This window comes from Lutjanus erythropterus, chromosome 16, assembly GCF_056507025.1.
Source record: "Lutjanus erythropterus isolate fLutEry1 chromosome 16, fLutEry1.hap2, whole genome shotgun sequence".
NCBI lineage: Eukaryota > Metazoa > Chordata > Actinopteri > Lutjaniformes > Lutjanidae > Lutjanus > Lutjanus erythropterus.
This window is the reverse complement of record NC_139332.1, coordinates 8,575,759-8,591,135: the sequence shown is the minus strand read 5'-3', so window position 1 is coordinate 8,591,135 and position 15,377 is coordinate 8,575,759. Positions and strand designations below refer to the sequence as shown.

The window sequence follows — 15,377 nt, the reverse complement described above, 5'->3', positions numbered from 1 at the left end:
TAGAGACCCGGGGGCATTCAGAGGATGTATGGCTCTCATACGGATATCGACAAGAAGGCGGTGTCTAAACAATTCCCTGAACAGAAGTCCTTGTCATCCAATAACTGTAAAATGCAGCTGACCTTTCCTAAACCCCACCCCCTTTTGCTCAGTAATCCAAAAATGGCAAACTTGGTACCTCTGTAAACTTTCTCCTCTCCCTGTAAAACTGGCATATGGGGTCAACTAATGTTAGAAAAACATTGTTAACTAGCTAGCTAATGATTGACGGATTCAGCTAGCTAGTTTGCAAGTGTTTAACTCTGGAGACTTACATAAGGTTTTTGATACCAAGTCACAGCATTAATTTTTCTGCAGTGTTCCACAAGGTCTTGGTGTCTTAATGTGATCGTTTAGAAGGATTTTGAGTGATCAAAAGTGGCAAAATTGTGCACCAACTCTGGGTAAAATGATGTATCAACCCAAAAATGGCTGCAAGACCTTATGATACATGATAGACCATGAGAATGGCCATTTTATACTTCCACCAAACATTCTTCTAAACCCTTATTCATTCAAAACTTTCAAAGTTTGAATAGATGCCTAAGGAAAGCACAATATTTATTACAGATTTATGACTAGGAGAACTTCACACAAATTACCCCCCCCCCACAAAAAAAAACAACAACAACATAAGACTCCAGTAGGGAGGGAAGGAGGCAAATGTGGACTTCTTTAATTGGAAGTAGGAAGTCAAGAGCAGTCCATCTCAAAGTGGCATGTGGGGACACCCAGCATCCCTTGAGGTTGTCCCAGGAGGTTATCCAGCTAAATTAGGAACTGTTCATTTCACTAGAGTTTACTTTACCAGAAATTATTTCTGTTGCTTAATAATACTTCAGGGAGCTTAAGAGGACGCCTCCCAATGCACAGGGGTAGATATTACATAATTGAATAATAAATCAGCAACATTAGCTGAGGGTTATAGCTGTGAATGAACATATTCTTGCTAGTCACACCTACCGTAGCACCTCTTTCTCCTCTGGCTCCATCAGCACCTGGTTGTCCAGGGGCACCGGCTTCTCCCTGTATAAAATTAAAAAACAACATACATGTGTCATTATAAACTACATTTCATTATCTTACAAAATATCTCAAGCCAATAAAGTCGACAGCTGTGAACTCACTCTCTCTCCTGGAGGTCCTCTTGGTCCGGGAGGCCCGTCGTCACCCTGGGGAGAAGACACGCGGCCATTAAAATGTCAGATTTACATATGGAAAACACACTTGCTATCTCATAAGCTGCATATGTCTTTGGTCGTGTCCAGTCTTGTGTGTGTGTGTGTGTGTGTGTGTGTGTGTGTGTGTGTGTGTGTGTGTGTTTCTGGGTACGATGAAGTCACAGTACCTTCAGTCCAGGCTTGCCAGGAAAACCATCTGCTCCGCGCTCTCCCCTGGGCCCCTGCGAAGACACAAGATTTCGATTTAGATGTCAGACTTTCAAAAAAAAAAAATGTATTTGCCAGAAATATTTGCCACTATATAGTAAAAGTAAAACCACCACATTCAAAAAAGCCCATGTTTCAAACAAGCTAAATTTCTTTAAGAAGATTTTGTTTCCTTCTACTAGTCGTTCTTTAACCTGATAATTGGACTGAACTGTCATTTTGTCTTTTAAAAAACAAATTCAGCCTGTAAACAGGTTAGCTGCTAGCTTCACAATTAGTTTCCCAGGCTACCTGTTTTAGCATACCTATTTTATTTCTTTAGCATTTTCCAGTCTATGTCTAAAGTACATATGCTACTCAAATAGTAATACAGTGCATTTTTTTATGGGTAATGCTGCTGTTTTCCACACTTGCAAACTTATACCTTGTAGCTTAGAAACTCACAGTGACTGTTTTTTTGTCTACTTAGGGCTGGAACTCCACAACAAGCTGAACAACACACACAGTTGACATATTCTGGTCTTGAAAAGTTGATAAAGCTAATGTGTTAGCAAACAGTTCCCTACTTACACAAAGAGGACACAATATTTCTAAGAAGCTATTTTTCTTTGAAAAAATATTGTTTGCTTATAGGGCAACTGATAATTATTTAGCCTGAAAATCAGACACAACTGCCATTTTGTTGTACTTGATTCACATATGTATCCTTAAAATACAAAGATTCAGTTAGCAGGCTAGGTGCTAGCTTCACATTGAGTTTCCCTTACAAAATTGCATTAGCTTACACATTTTGTTTCCTCAGCATTCTCCATTCTTTATCCTAAGTACATATGTGTTACTCAAATATTAATATAAAGTAAATTCTCTAGCTAATGCAGTTGTTTTCCACAATTCTACATTTCTACATTTTCATGCCTTGAAAAAATGATATGGCTAACTTGTCAGCAAACAGTTGCATATTTCCCCCTAGCACAAGTGTGTTTTAAACAAGCTTCAATTAAAACAAGAAATGTTTCTTCAGAAAGTATTATTTGTTTAAACTGGTAGTTGTTTAGCTTGTTAATCCAATTGACCTGCTATTTTGTCTTACATAATTCATATGATTCCTTAAAAACAGAAATTCAGGCTTGTTTCTGGGTTCACATTGAGTTTCTCAGCAAAATTGTGGGTAAAACACCACAACAAGCTTAACAACACATATGCCTGACATATTTTGGCCTTGAACAGTTTATATGGCGATCATGTTAGCAAACAGTGGCCTATGGCCTATCAGACACATTGTTTAAAACAAGCTGATTTCCAGCCTGATAATCAGAATGAACTGCCATTATGTCCTTCTCCTATCATCATAGCATAGACTTACTGTTTATTTGGCATACTCCAAGATGTCCTAAGCACTACTTCAATAGTAATACTGAGTAAATTTGGCATGTTATGGCCTTTTAAAGTTGATTTGGCTAACATGTTAGCAAACAGGTGCCTATCCAGCACATATACAAAGCAAAGTTAGCATCCATAAGAAAACTTGTTTCTGACCATCTGAAGAACCTAAGTCCAATATTCACTATCCTTCTTACTTTGATTTTGTGTTCACTAAAAATATATATTTGGGTCTTAGGCTGCTAGATGCTAGCTGTTCAACAGCTAGGTGCTAACTTTGTCCTGTGTTTGGTGGCATACAGCTGGGTTTTTACATCTCTTTAATGGGAAATGGCTGCCTGCTCCAACTGGAAACTAAGTTGATGAAAACATTGAGAGTGAACCAAAAGAGTCAAGCTTAAGGCTGTAACACAAAAAATTACACCCAGTCATCTCAGCCATTGTTCATGCAAAATTTCTGACATGTGCAGCTTTAAAGTTTAACTGCAAGTTTGTTCACTGTGAGCATAGAAGAAATAATGAAAAAAGAAAAGTTATTCTAAAGGTCATACTGACCATGGCACCGTCATTTCCAGGAAGACCGTCCAGACCGTCTTTACCAGGAAGACCCTTTGAAGATCAGTGACAAAAGGTTGACATTTAGTGATGGGAACAGAGAGACGACAACAGATATTGAACACCTATGATTGAAAGTACTACAGACAGTAAATTATGTTTTTTATTTGAGAATGAAAGGCCAACTCACAGGCTTTCCAGACTCTCCAGGTTTGCCTGAAAATCCAATCTCACCAGGGAGACCCTACAAAAAGAAAAAAACAGGTATGTGAACATGTTATTCATTCTGTACCAGAATTATTTAAGAATTATTGTGTCCTGATTTGTATGTCTGATCACTTACAGGAGGTCCAGTGTGTCCTTGGTTTCCTGGTGGCCCAGGTGGACCCTGAGGACCCTGCAAAATAAAAGGAATATCATTGAAAGTGTTGTATCACTTTATCATCAATTCATAATCTTGAGAATCTGGCAAAACTGTATTTCAAGGGGTTTTTTGATTTTCAGAACTGACAAAATGTTACATTTTCTCATTTCACAGCATAATTGTAGTGAACAGACATTTTTTAAGTTGCTCTGAGTTCTCTTAATATGAATTAAATACAAATTTTCTAACCATAATTCTTATTTAGCTTTGATTTAGAAGGGCTAGAGTTAATCTAGTAAATCCAGTAAATCTAAAGCTTACCAGTACTTGAGCAGTTTTCCCGCCTTTTTTATACCAGGAAGTGAGACAGGGGTCCTTAGGGTATAGCTAAACCTTTTTATGCATGATTAAATAATGTTTTTCTGAAACCCTGATGGCAGAAATCTGGTACACAACTTGAACTTAGAGCCAGCATTTTGATTTTCATAAAATAAAAATCAAGTTTAAAACGTAGGTGGTTACAATACCACTTTTTTATTCATGTTATCAGTAGGTATTGTTGGTTTTAGATTTGAAGGCTTTTAACACAGTTTTTGATTGTTTGAAGTTGTGAATTCTTGTCTGGGACAAGGGTGTTTTCTGTCACACAGTATGTATAGAAACAAACCAAATAATTTTATAAATTATATATATTTTATATGTAAAAAATACTTAAAAGAAATTCATGAAGGAATTATAGGACTGGAAAGACATGATTTGTCCCAATTCCCAATTTATCCCACTGTGCCAATAAGCAATATATTTGGAATAAGTCAAAACAAATTTACCTCATAATTTTATTCATATGAACTTCCAAAAGTCAGTGTCCATTAGTACCAGTGAGCCGCCACTAGAGGGGGGTATTACAGCACTGTTTACAGCTCATTCAACCTTGGTTACCACTTGAAGACAGGTGTATTTCTATTTTGCTCCAGAGAGCAATTTGCAGAATTAATTGACATAACCTGTTGGTTTTAATCTACCCTGTTTATTTCCCCTCCATTAAAACACACAGTGAGGACCCCTCTGAGAGAGCAGTAATTTTGCGCTTTGTGGGTCACGTAAATCCATCCCACACAAACCCACACAATTAAAACACCAAATTAATTCCCCTCCGTTCTCCTTGAGAGGTCATTGAGGTGCAAGAACACTGCAGGAGCTCTACATAAGAAAGAGGTCATTTGAAACGAGTAGTTTACCAAGATGTGTGTGTTCAATTTGCTTTCTATTTCAGTGAAATTGTTCTTACAGGGGGTCCAGGAAGGCCATCCACTCCAGGCAATCCACTTTCACCTTTCTTTCCCTGTGAGAAAAAAAAAATAGTCAAATTAGTTTGAAAACTAAATTAAAAAACATTTAATGCAAAAGATGAGTTGTTTCCAGAGCTGGAGACAGTACTGAGGACGTGTCTGAGGTCATGTCCCTCATATTGTTTCTTCCATTTTGGGTTTTAGCAACTATGGCAGAGTTTAAAAATAGTAATGTTTTGAAACTCTCCCATAGTTGCACTTTCTCAGGCTCATATCAGTATTTTTAAACCCAGCATTATTCTGCAAAGATTCAGCATTTCTCCACCAAATTTGACAGAATAAAGAGGGCTTTGAAACTACATTTGTCAGTCTGAACGAGTAGTGGAAAAATGTATTCAGATCCTTTACTCAGGTAAAAATACTGTACCAATACGTGGTACGTGAAGGGAAGTTGGGGGTGAGCAAAAGAAACGAGAAAACAATGAGATCTGCAAAACTGAGGAACAGACTATGTGTGGGAAATGAATTAAGACTCAGACTGTCTCAAATTCAGACAAACATTGCAGACTGCATTCTTGTCACTATCCTGTGTTTATTATTTCACAGTTTCAAGTGGATTTATACATACGCTATATGTGTATGTATAGGAGGCATAAAAACATGAAAAGATGGAGATACATAGGTGGACGTTGAACATCTGAAGGGGTACGAAACTAAAAAGTTTGGGAAACACTACAACAATGTAAATATACTCCATTACAAGTAGATGTCATGCATCAAAAATCCGTCAGTATCAGTCAATTCCTCTGACTGATACTCTTATTACTGTTTTAGGAGCTGGAGTTGGAGCTGGTTCAAACTAATTTATATACAGTTTTATGTACGTGAGATCATTCACTGGAGAGGGAAGAGGAAAAAAACTAAGTTTTTTGACCCATTTTAACATTTAAAGAAATGCAACTACGTGAGAAGTTTAGAGGAGAAAATCTGTATTTGTTGGAGCTGTTAAAAACACATGTGAACCTGACTGCTTTTTGTAAGATGTCAGAAGCCAAAAAGGTTGTTTTGACATCTGGTTTAGCTGCTCGCAAAGTGTTGTATTTCTAAAGCTTGTTATAATACCTATTATGTATGTCATCATCTGGCAAGTAAAATAATGTCAAATAAATGTAGTGGAATAGAAAGTAACCTTCAATATTTCTCTCTGAAATGTAGCAGAGTGGAAGTAAAGTTACCCACCACTGTCCATAATTTAACAATTTGAGGTTTAGTTAACTGTGTTGATCTTAAAACACTCTACAAAGCCAAAGCACTTTAACTAGCCTACATATTTGGCTTAACATCTTTCCCAAACGTCCGTTAATATGCCGTAAAATTGTTCAGTTTCCATCCGGCTCCAGAAGATGCTGTCATACACACATATAGCACTCAGTCACAAGAAATAGACAAGTACACAGTCAAAGAAAGTTAGCCTTAGCTAAAGCTAAAACTAAATCAACTCACTAATTTTTTTCCTTGCTGTTGTCTGTTGTAACTAGCTTAAATGAGCAGCCTAACTTCCACGCTAGCTTTCAACTCAAGGGGAATTCATGTAATTTGATTTGTTTAAGCTAACTTTAACTCACAAAAGTACTACCTTGTAAATTCATTTACAGGTGTATTATGTTGATTTTGATATAGCCCTAGACCTTTTTCACAGTAGTCATTTTGATATGAAATAGCAGGGCAAATATGTTACCAATGATACTAATTCACACATAGGCTACTGATTAACTCTGTCCCAGCTACATTGTAGTGAGAGATACGGTAGCTGGTGAGACAGCCATGACTAAAAATAAAACTAAATTTACTTGCAGATTTTTTTATAGCCTGCAGTTGACAAATAACAATTTTGATGAGCCTACATCAAAACACGTTGGTAATTCAGTGAATTATTTCAAATAATTTAGGAAGCAGCTAAATCCAGTCAAAGTGGAGGAAAAAGTAGCAAAACTGTTGCTGAAGCAAATGTTGCTTTATATCACATATCTAAAAACAATAAAACCTTGTACATTCAATTACAGCTGTATTGTGTTGATTTTAATATAGCCCTAAATCTTTTTCACAGCAGCCAGTTCGACATAAAATAGTAACATAAGCACAGGTGTTGCCAATGATACTAATTCACTCTGTGTTATTTTCAAGTCAAACATGGTCAGGGTGCTGCTATTGTGCATGTTAGCTCATCAGTAAGACTCTGCTACACTAAATAGCACAGGACATTAATTTGACAGCTAAAGAAAAAGAGAGAGCTACATTATATTAAGTGAAGGCTCCTGTAGCTGGTGAGATAGCCACGGTTAGACTTAGCTAAAGCAAAAACTAAATTGACTTAATTTTTTTTCCTGGCAGTTGTCTGTAATTGGAAAGCATCCCTTTCAGTGAACCATGATGGTGGTAATTCAGTCATTCATTCTTTATAACAGAGTGAAGCAGCAGTTAAACCCAGCCATCATGGAAAGCAGGAGTAGCAAAACTGCTGCTAAAGCTAATGTGGCTTGTTTAGATGAGCAGTAACTTTGATGGCAGTTTTCAGCTCTAGCTGAATTCATGGGATATGGTTTGGTTAAGCTACCTTTAAATTACACATTTAAACAAGGTGCTATGGGTCCCTCTCACTTTGACAATGACAAAAAAACATGGTTTGAAATTGTGAACTAGCTTTGGATCATGGGATTTTTTTTTTCATTACTTTTAAACAACTATATTAGCTAATGAATATCTATCTGACATGAGTCAGGCAGCAAAAATGTTCATGGACAAGATAATAAAGTTTTGTTCATGTTAAGTTTAGTTACGTTCGCTGACTCTGATGTATCCGAAGTGTCTTGTGTTTTATAGCAACTAGCAAGCTGGAAAAGCACATTACCTTGATAAATTACGCATTTCTCTGCGTTTGATGATTGTTGGAAAGATTTTGGATAATGTAACTGCACAACTCAACAACTTTAATGCAGAAATGCCACATATAGCTTTGAAATTGACTTATAACTGTATTATGTTGATTCCAGTATAAAAAGACGTTTTCCACCGCAGCCATTTTGACAAATAATAGTAGGTAAACACAGGTGTTACCAATGATACTAATTAAAACAAAACCCTTTAGACCATTCAGGTCAAACAAAGGTAGGGTGCTGCTATTGTGCATGTTAGCGATGCTACACTTAATGGAAGGGGACCTTAATTAATGTCATTGGTAACATCTGTGTTTACCCTGCTATTTCATGTCAATATGGCTGCTGTGAAAAAAGTCTGTTCAAGTTCATTTTTCAAACAAACTAGTTAGACCAGACCAGAAAGCTAAAATAACACATTTTGTCCGTGCATACTCCACAGGAAAACCCTAGTGCCTGCTCTTAAATACATTTTTTCTCTTATTTTTCTTCATATGTTTGTTGATGCCTTTCCTCTGCAGCCCTTCAAGACCGTTCCCATTCCATCCCAGGCTGCCCTCAGCTGTCATATCAGGATAGAGGTGAATAGACAGGCCTCAGCAGCGGTGACACACACGACTGATGAGAGCTTTGCTGCAGGGGAAGTGAGAGTGGCTCAATCTATAGCAACTCAACCATACAGCCCACTCTATCAGCACTGGCAGCGGTGGAGACCACCCTATTATCGCAGCTCTCAGCCTACCTTCACCACCACCCCCACTACCTCCCACCCACTCACCTCCCTGAGCATCTTCAGCTGAGGTATAACAACCATAAAGCTGGGGGAAAATAGGTCAAGCTCCTCACCATCTGGCTGGGTTTTTTTTTTTTTTTTAGGATTCAGGTGGAAAGCATCCCATGGGGCTGTAAAATGCTTCAGCGAGACCTCCAATGATATTAAAAAATAAAATCAAGGCTGCACAGGGGGAGATTTTCTAGATATTGTGGAATCTGAACCCAATGTGATGTATTTATTCATGTTAATAAACTATAACCCTCTCAATCTCAGAGAGGCTTGTCTGGCTGGCAGAGGTGGGAAGTAATTAAGTACAAATACTTTGTTACTACACTTAAGTAGTTTTTTCAGGTATCTGTACTTTACTTGAGTATTTATTTTTCTGAAAACTTTTTGCTTTTACTCCCTTTGAACACAATATCTGTACTTTCTACTCCTTATATTTAAAAAAACAGACTTGTCACTTTAGTGATTATTTTGTATTTTGCATTAATGCAAGCTAAAAACACAAAAGAAAATTACATAAAAAAGAAAAAAGATGCAACAAGATGTAACATGACGAAAAAGACCTAAGACATGAAAAAATGTAACAAGATGAAAAATTTGAATCAATATAATAAGACAAAAATTAATGTAACAAGAAGAAAAAGTCCTGACAAGCCAAAAAAAAACAACGCAAAAGATGTAGCAAGACATGATGACGAAAAAGTGTAAAAGACGTAACAAGACGAAAAACAACGTAACAAGACCAATAAGATGTAACAAGACAAAAAACAGCAAAAGGCATAACAAGATGACAAGACATGAAATAAACCAAAAATGACGTGATAAGACCGAAATGTACATAACAAGACAAAAAAGTCGTAACAAGCCAAACAACAGCATAAACGATGTAGCAAGACGTAATAACGAAAAGGATGTAACAAGATGACAAAAAACCTAACAAGACAAATATACGTGACTACAAAAAAGACAATACTATGTAATAAGATGAAAAGAGACAAGATGCTTAGCGTGGAAACAGCTGGCAGGAATGTCCTGCAAACTTTTTACTTAAATACTTGGAGTACACTTCAGAACCTATACTTTTCACTTTTACTTCAGTAAAAAAGTTGAATCAGTACTTCTACTTTTATCAGTTTTTTTTTTAAACAAGAATCTGTACTTCTGCTTGAGTACAGAACGTGTGTACTGTTACCACCTCTGTATAAATCTCTTGATCTCAGAGTAGCTCATGTGGCTGGGGACAAAGTGCAATCTGCTGGTAGGCAAGTCTTTTATTCATGTCCAGAGGAGGCTCGCCTTGCCTCCGCTGCCCAACCGAGCAGCTGCAAATGTTGATTCCAACATATTGCTGATGAGAAGTTAATTGCTCCCAGTAGAGAGGGGGAATGGAGGTCACTATCTTTGTTAATGTTTTGGAAGAACAAATTATGTAGAACCACTGTGTCTGTTTTAATTACATACTGCTGGGCGATGGGACCAGTGTGGAGCGAGACAGAGGGAAAAAAAAGAACATGAGAGACCAGGGACAGTTTTTGGAGATAATTCCACGAGCACTGATAACAGCTACAATATCAGCGCTCATTAGCATGAGGAATAAATATCAGTTTTCTTAATTCTACATAATCCCAGAGGAATATGATAAATACAGTTAAGGGACTATGGTATAAACTTCCAATTACTGCATATTAGAGTTTTGTTCTACAAGAGCCTCTCTGGAGGCATAATAATCTCATTTTAGTCAAAACTCAGCAGGCGTTTTTTCTGCATAATATGTAAAGTCAGACTAAAGCAATAAAAAGCCCCCAAAGTCCCCAAGACACCATGCATTAAAATATCTTTTTTTTTCTCAGTATCATCACAATATCATAATTATTGTTGTGATTTAAAGTTGGATTGCAGGACTTTTCATATAAATGAATGTCTGTTTTAATCCTTGCCAAACGAGTTCACTGCTGATTAAGTCGCCAGGTAAACTTCTCTGTAGTTCACTTTTCATGTGGATCTCCAGTAAAATCCTCAAAGTGTGCTATATTGACCAAGACAGCAAAATTCTTCTGCTCCCAGAGCCATGGCGACAGTGCCTACATGTACCAAGATGCATTGCACACAAGCTTCTAGTGTCACTCAAGCATGTACCTATTGCTTTGTTGGTTGAAACATAGTGTTAGGTGTCAAAGATACACATCTGGCCTGGCCTCTGGCTCACGTTGCTGCTCTTGGACAGGTTGGCATTTGGAAAATATTTGGCGTTAGCAATGTAGCTTTTATTTTTAAAACTATATCATACATCACAAGTCTTCAAGTGTGTGAGGCGCAAACTTTTTAAAGCTTGTCACTTCACATCATCACATGATGTGAGGTGTCCTCTGTGGCCTTCCATGAAAAAGGCAAGAGGTAAGAGCTATTCTAAATGCTTTCGTGCCCTGAATCGAGCCTCCCAGGCACAGTTGACCTGTCAGGTTTCCTGTAGACGTCTGCCTGTTTCACTTATATGAACAAACTGTTAAACTTCAGTGAAACCACATCCTAACCCTGACCTCAACATAGCTAAGTACACAGCCCTACAGCTTATGGTATGTTTATGTTATATGAGGAGAAACATTTGAGACAGGGCCATGGTTGGTGTGACAGTCTGCAGTTCACGACGGTAAGATTTGCATGCAGACTGAGAAGTAATGCTTCAGAGGTACAGGTTCGGTTTTGTACATAAAAAGACAAAATGATGACCTGGGACCAGTTGCACAAAACACCTAAGTTAAGATATTCCTTGGAGTCCAAGTTGAGCTTACCTTAAAAGTAAATTGGTTGCACAAGTAAGGGATAATGTCCCTTAGGGATAATCCTGTACATTATCCTGCTTTTTACACCATTATGTACAAAACAAATCAATAATTTGACACAAAATATTCATTTAAAATGCTTTTTGGGGTTTAACAGTGACTTTATAGCTCCTCCAGAGTCTAATATCAGAACTGTGTCCATAGCAACTGTCCTTCATTACAATGACCTGTTAGCAACAGCCTGCTATACAGAAATAACAGACCTTAGAATACTGCAATTGACCAATCAGAATCAAGTATTTAACAAAGCCACATAATAAAACACTGTTTAGTCCTTTATGGGTTCTTTAAAATGTTGACTTAAGTATTTCAGGGAATCCCTTAAATACAGAAAAAGGTTGCACAGTAGACCTTAGCAATTTAAGTAAATTAAACTTAAGGTACCTCTGATTCTTAACTGTTAGGTTAAGTTTAGGGGGATAAATTAATGTATGGAATAAATTATATAAAAAATAAATTACTGTTACAGTTTAAATGAGAGGGCTATGTCTTAAAGTGTGCTCCATGTTAGCTAGGATGGGTTATAACATTAGGGTAGCTATAGTCTAGACTGCCATAGCTTACATAGTTTGTGTAGTGTGTGGTATGAAATCCACAACAAATAAATAACTCGTTAGAAAAACTCATTTTTATCATGAATGACTTCTGTACAGAGATTTCTTATTATTATCATTCTTATTTCTTACTTCTCTTTATGAGCTAGGTAGGCTAAATGTTAGCTAGACTAACCTTAACAGTCACTTCTTGTAAGCTTTATATTTACTTAAAGCTATTCTTACCAGTTCTGCTGACTTTCTTCATGTAATTAGTGATCTCTGTTTTGGCCAGAAGAGAGAAATTGCTGCAATTTTTTGAAGCTCTTGGATGGTGGCGACAACAGGTGAATCAAGTGCCAGTGCAAGTAAACAAACGATCTCAATGGAAAGTGTATGCAACTCCTTTAAGTAAATCCCTGAGGAGAGATTAAGCTTTAAGTGTTACACTTAAGGAGGAGGTGTTTTGTGCAAGATTTTCTTTGCCAGTCCAGAAGCCAGTTAGAAAACCTGCACTCCTTTTGCCCAATGATGCGACTCAAACATTAAGATTCATTCTACCTCACAAACAGTTTTGCTTGTTTACCAGAAGACTCCATCAACATGTGCTGTAAACTCAGGATGGATATGAATACAGCACTCTGAAACCAGAAACAACAACACCAAGTCTGCAGGTTTTTAACAGCTATGTACTTTGTTGAGCATCTCCTGGTACAAGTGTGGGGCCTCAGTACTGAAGTGGCGAGGAGGAAATGTTTTCCATCAAAATGAGACTCTTACCCTCTGGCCGAACTCTCCTGGTTCCCCAGGTAGACCCTGCATACCCGGAGGACCCTAAGGAATAAAATGTTCAGCTGAGTCATCATGAGCTGCTCGGCAGTGCATCTGAACAGGTGTTTTTTTTTTTTTTTTTCACAACAAAATATCAAAAGCTAAACAGCAGCAAGGAGAAAATATAGAGGAAGGAAGTAATAAATCATGATGCTTACAGGAGGCCCTTGGGGGCCATCAGCCCCTGGAGGCCCTGGAGGTCCAGCATCTCCCTGAAACAGATCAAACGCATGAGTAAGCTCGATCACATACATAATATAACATATGTTACTATTGGAGATGACAGCTATGGCTAACACTGCTCCCTTGAAACTGCTCAGACAACAAATCCTCCAAAACACATTGTACTGTATTTGCATTGAAAAAATGGTAATGTTAATTTTTAATGTGCAGTAATTAAATACACCACAGTATAGTCTGTAGTGCTGTATGTAGTTTTCATGCTGATGACTGCATTTTTTTATGATGAGATGATCTGCTACCCAGTTCTCTTCCTCATAAAGAAGTAGTTAATTATACTGTACCGCACCACTAGTGGTATTTACTTACATGATGATGAGGTAAACATGATAAACTACTCACCTTTTCACCCCGTAAGCCTTCTTTTTGAAACTGAAATAAAAAGGAAAGATAAATGAATAACCTCATTATGCTTTTTTCATATGTGTATGCTACCTTGGTCTAATAATTATGTAACAATTAGTAATTCCTGGCTCATGCAAATAGTTTAATGGTGTTTCATTGCAATTTTGACATCCAAAATCTCTCTATGGCTTCCTGTGGGAAACATAATCTTGCTTAAAATGATTCCCCCTTCTTTGTTACTTGGGAAAATAAATATATTGGATGAATATTTTCTTCTGTATGGAAGCCCATTTCTGCCACTCTAGTGGAAAAAAAAGATCCTTTAAGTCTTTAAATGTCTTAGTTTCTCAAAATAGTGACTTCATATCTCAAAGTAATGAAATGCTTTTGCAAAATATTGACTTTATATCTCAAAATAATATCTCAGTATCTGTGTTTCTAAATAGTCAAGATACCAACTCATTATTCTGGGAACATTATTCATCATTGTGAGATACTAAGTCATTATTTTGAGATTGCAAGTTATTATTTTCACATACAACGAACTTATTTGGTCCTTTATTGTTCTGGAACAAGCAATTACATTATAATTGTCATTGTCAATTCATTAAATCTCAATATTTTTTGATGAATGACTTTATTTTTTAAATACTGTTTTCTAACTGAAAGCCCCGAAGCCAAAGAAATTGTGTTTACTATCATATAACAAATGTATCATCATGTCATATTTTAGATTAGCAAATATTTTTTTAACTTGTGCTTAAAAATTAGTTAAATGATGAATCGATCATCAAAATCTGATACAAATTCAAAAAATGCACAGAATTATTTCCCGGATGTATATGTGTGTATATATATATTTTGGTTATACATTTTTCCTTTTTCATTCTGAATTTAATTAAGTATCTGAATATATGTTGTATTTTGTTTAGTATGAAGGAACTACAACTCTAATTTCGCTGTGTAATGATAAAAAGTGACCCTGAATCCTTGAAAAATGGCTACTGATTTATTTCTAATTAATCAGAATAGACATGTGGTTTCAGTTAAAGAACGAGGTCAGTAGGTCAATCCTGTCAATGATTATCTGGTTTGTTTGAAGTAATAGTAAAAATAGATCATAGATCATCATCATAGATCTGATCACAGATAAAATGTACAACATAAACTTAAACTGTATGTTTGTTGTTTTTGTCTGCTTCAAAAAAAACTCCATTATGTCCATCATCTCTAAAGAAACCTGTAATTCTTAAGAATTAAATTTTTATATCCCTTTGGTCTATTTTTGGTACTTACCACATCCCCAGGTAATCCGGGAAGGCCTCTCTCCCCCTGTGACATGGTGCACACAACAAGGGTGAAAACCCCGTCATTAGAATCAAGAGACTCTCAGAGCAAAGCACCCCAGGCAATATGGTAATGATACGGCAACGACCATAATTTATGAGATGACGCGTGTTAAAGTGTGTGCTTATTTCAGGTTTAAAGGAAAGTGATTCTTGTGTGTAAAGTACCACAGAGATACTTTGTGCATATGTGTGTGTATGCGTGCATCCTTATGCATGCATATGGGTGTGGTATAAGCATGTGTGCACCACTGGAAGACTCATCAAAGTCAGTAATTACAGACAGACAAATGAAGTCTGCGTTTCATTTTCTCAGACAAATGAGTGGGCAGACTTTGATGGCACAGAGGAGACTGAGGAATGTCTGGAGAGTGCAGACAGAACCTTGGGAAACTGACGATACCTCTTTCAAATGATTTATATCAGCACAGCTTAATAATATTATGCTTACGGCGATATCCTCTATGAATTGTTTCTAATCAAGTGAACAGTGTTTTGCATTCAGCGCAAGAG

General features: G+C 36.9%; 1 protein-coding gene across 1 annotated transcript in view; it reads right to left on the bottom strand.

Moving 5' to 3' along the window:
- Nucleotides 1-15,377, bottom strand: part of col22a1 (collagen, type XXII, alpha 1) — a 99,333-nt gene that overhangs the window by 37,774 nt on the left and 46,182 nt on the right. Inside the window, exons 20-30 of the mRNA XM_084739836.1 lie at nucleotides 14,815-14,850; nucleotides 13,516-13,545; nucleotides 13,092-13,145; nucleotides 12,883-12,936; nucleotides 5,015-5,068; nucleotides 3,706-3,759; nucleotides 3,553-3,606; nucleotides 3,363-3,416; nucleotides 1,388-1,441; nucleotides 1,167-1,211; nucleotides 1,003-1,065 (exon numbers count right to left, since the gene is read on the bottom strand). Coding sequence (XP_084595962.1) covers nucleotides 1,003-1,065; nucleotides 1,167-1,211; nucleotides 1,388-1,441; nucleotides 3,363-3,416; nucleotides 3,553-3,606; nucleotides 3,706-3,759; nucleotides 5,015-5,068; nucleotides 12,883-12,936; nucleotides 13,092-13,145; nucleotides 13,516-13,545; nucleotides 14,815-14,850 — 552 coding nt within the window. The remainder of the gene's footprint in view (nucleotides 1-1,002; nucleotides 1,066-1,166; nucleotides 1,212-1,387; nucleotides 1,442-3,362; nucleotides 3,417-3,552; nucleotides 3,607-3,705; nucleotides 3,760-5,014; nucleotides 5,069-12,882; nucleotides 12,937-13,091; nucleotides 13,146-13,515; nucleotides 13,546-14,814; nucleotides 14,851-15,377) is intronic.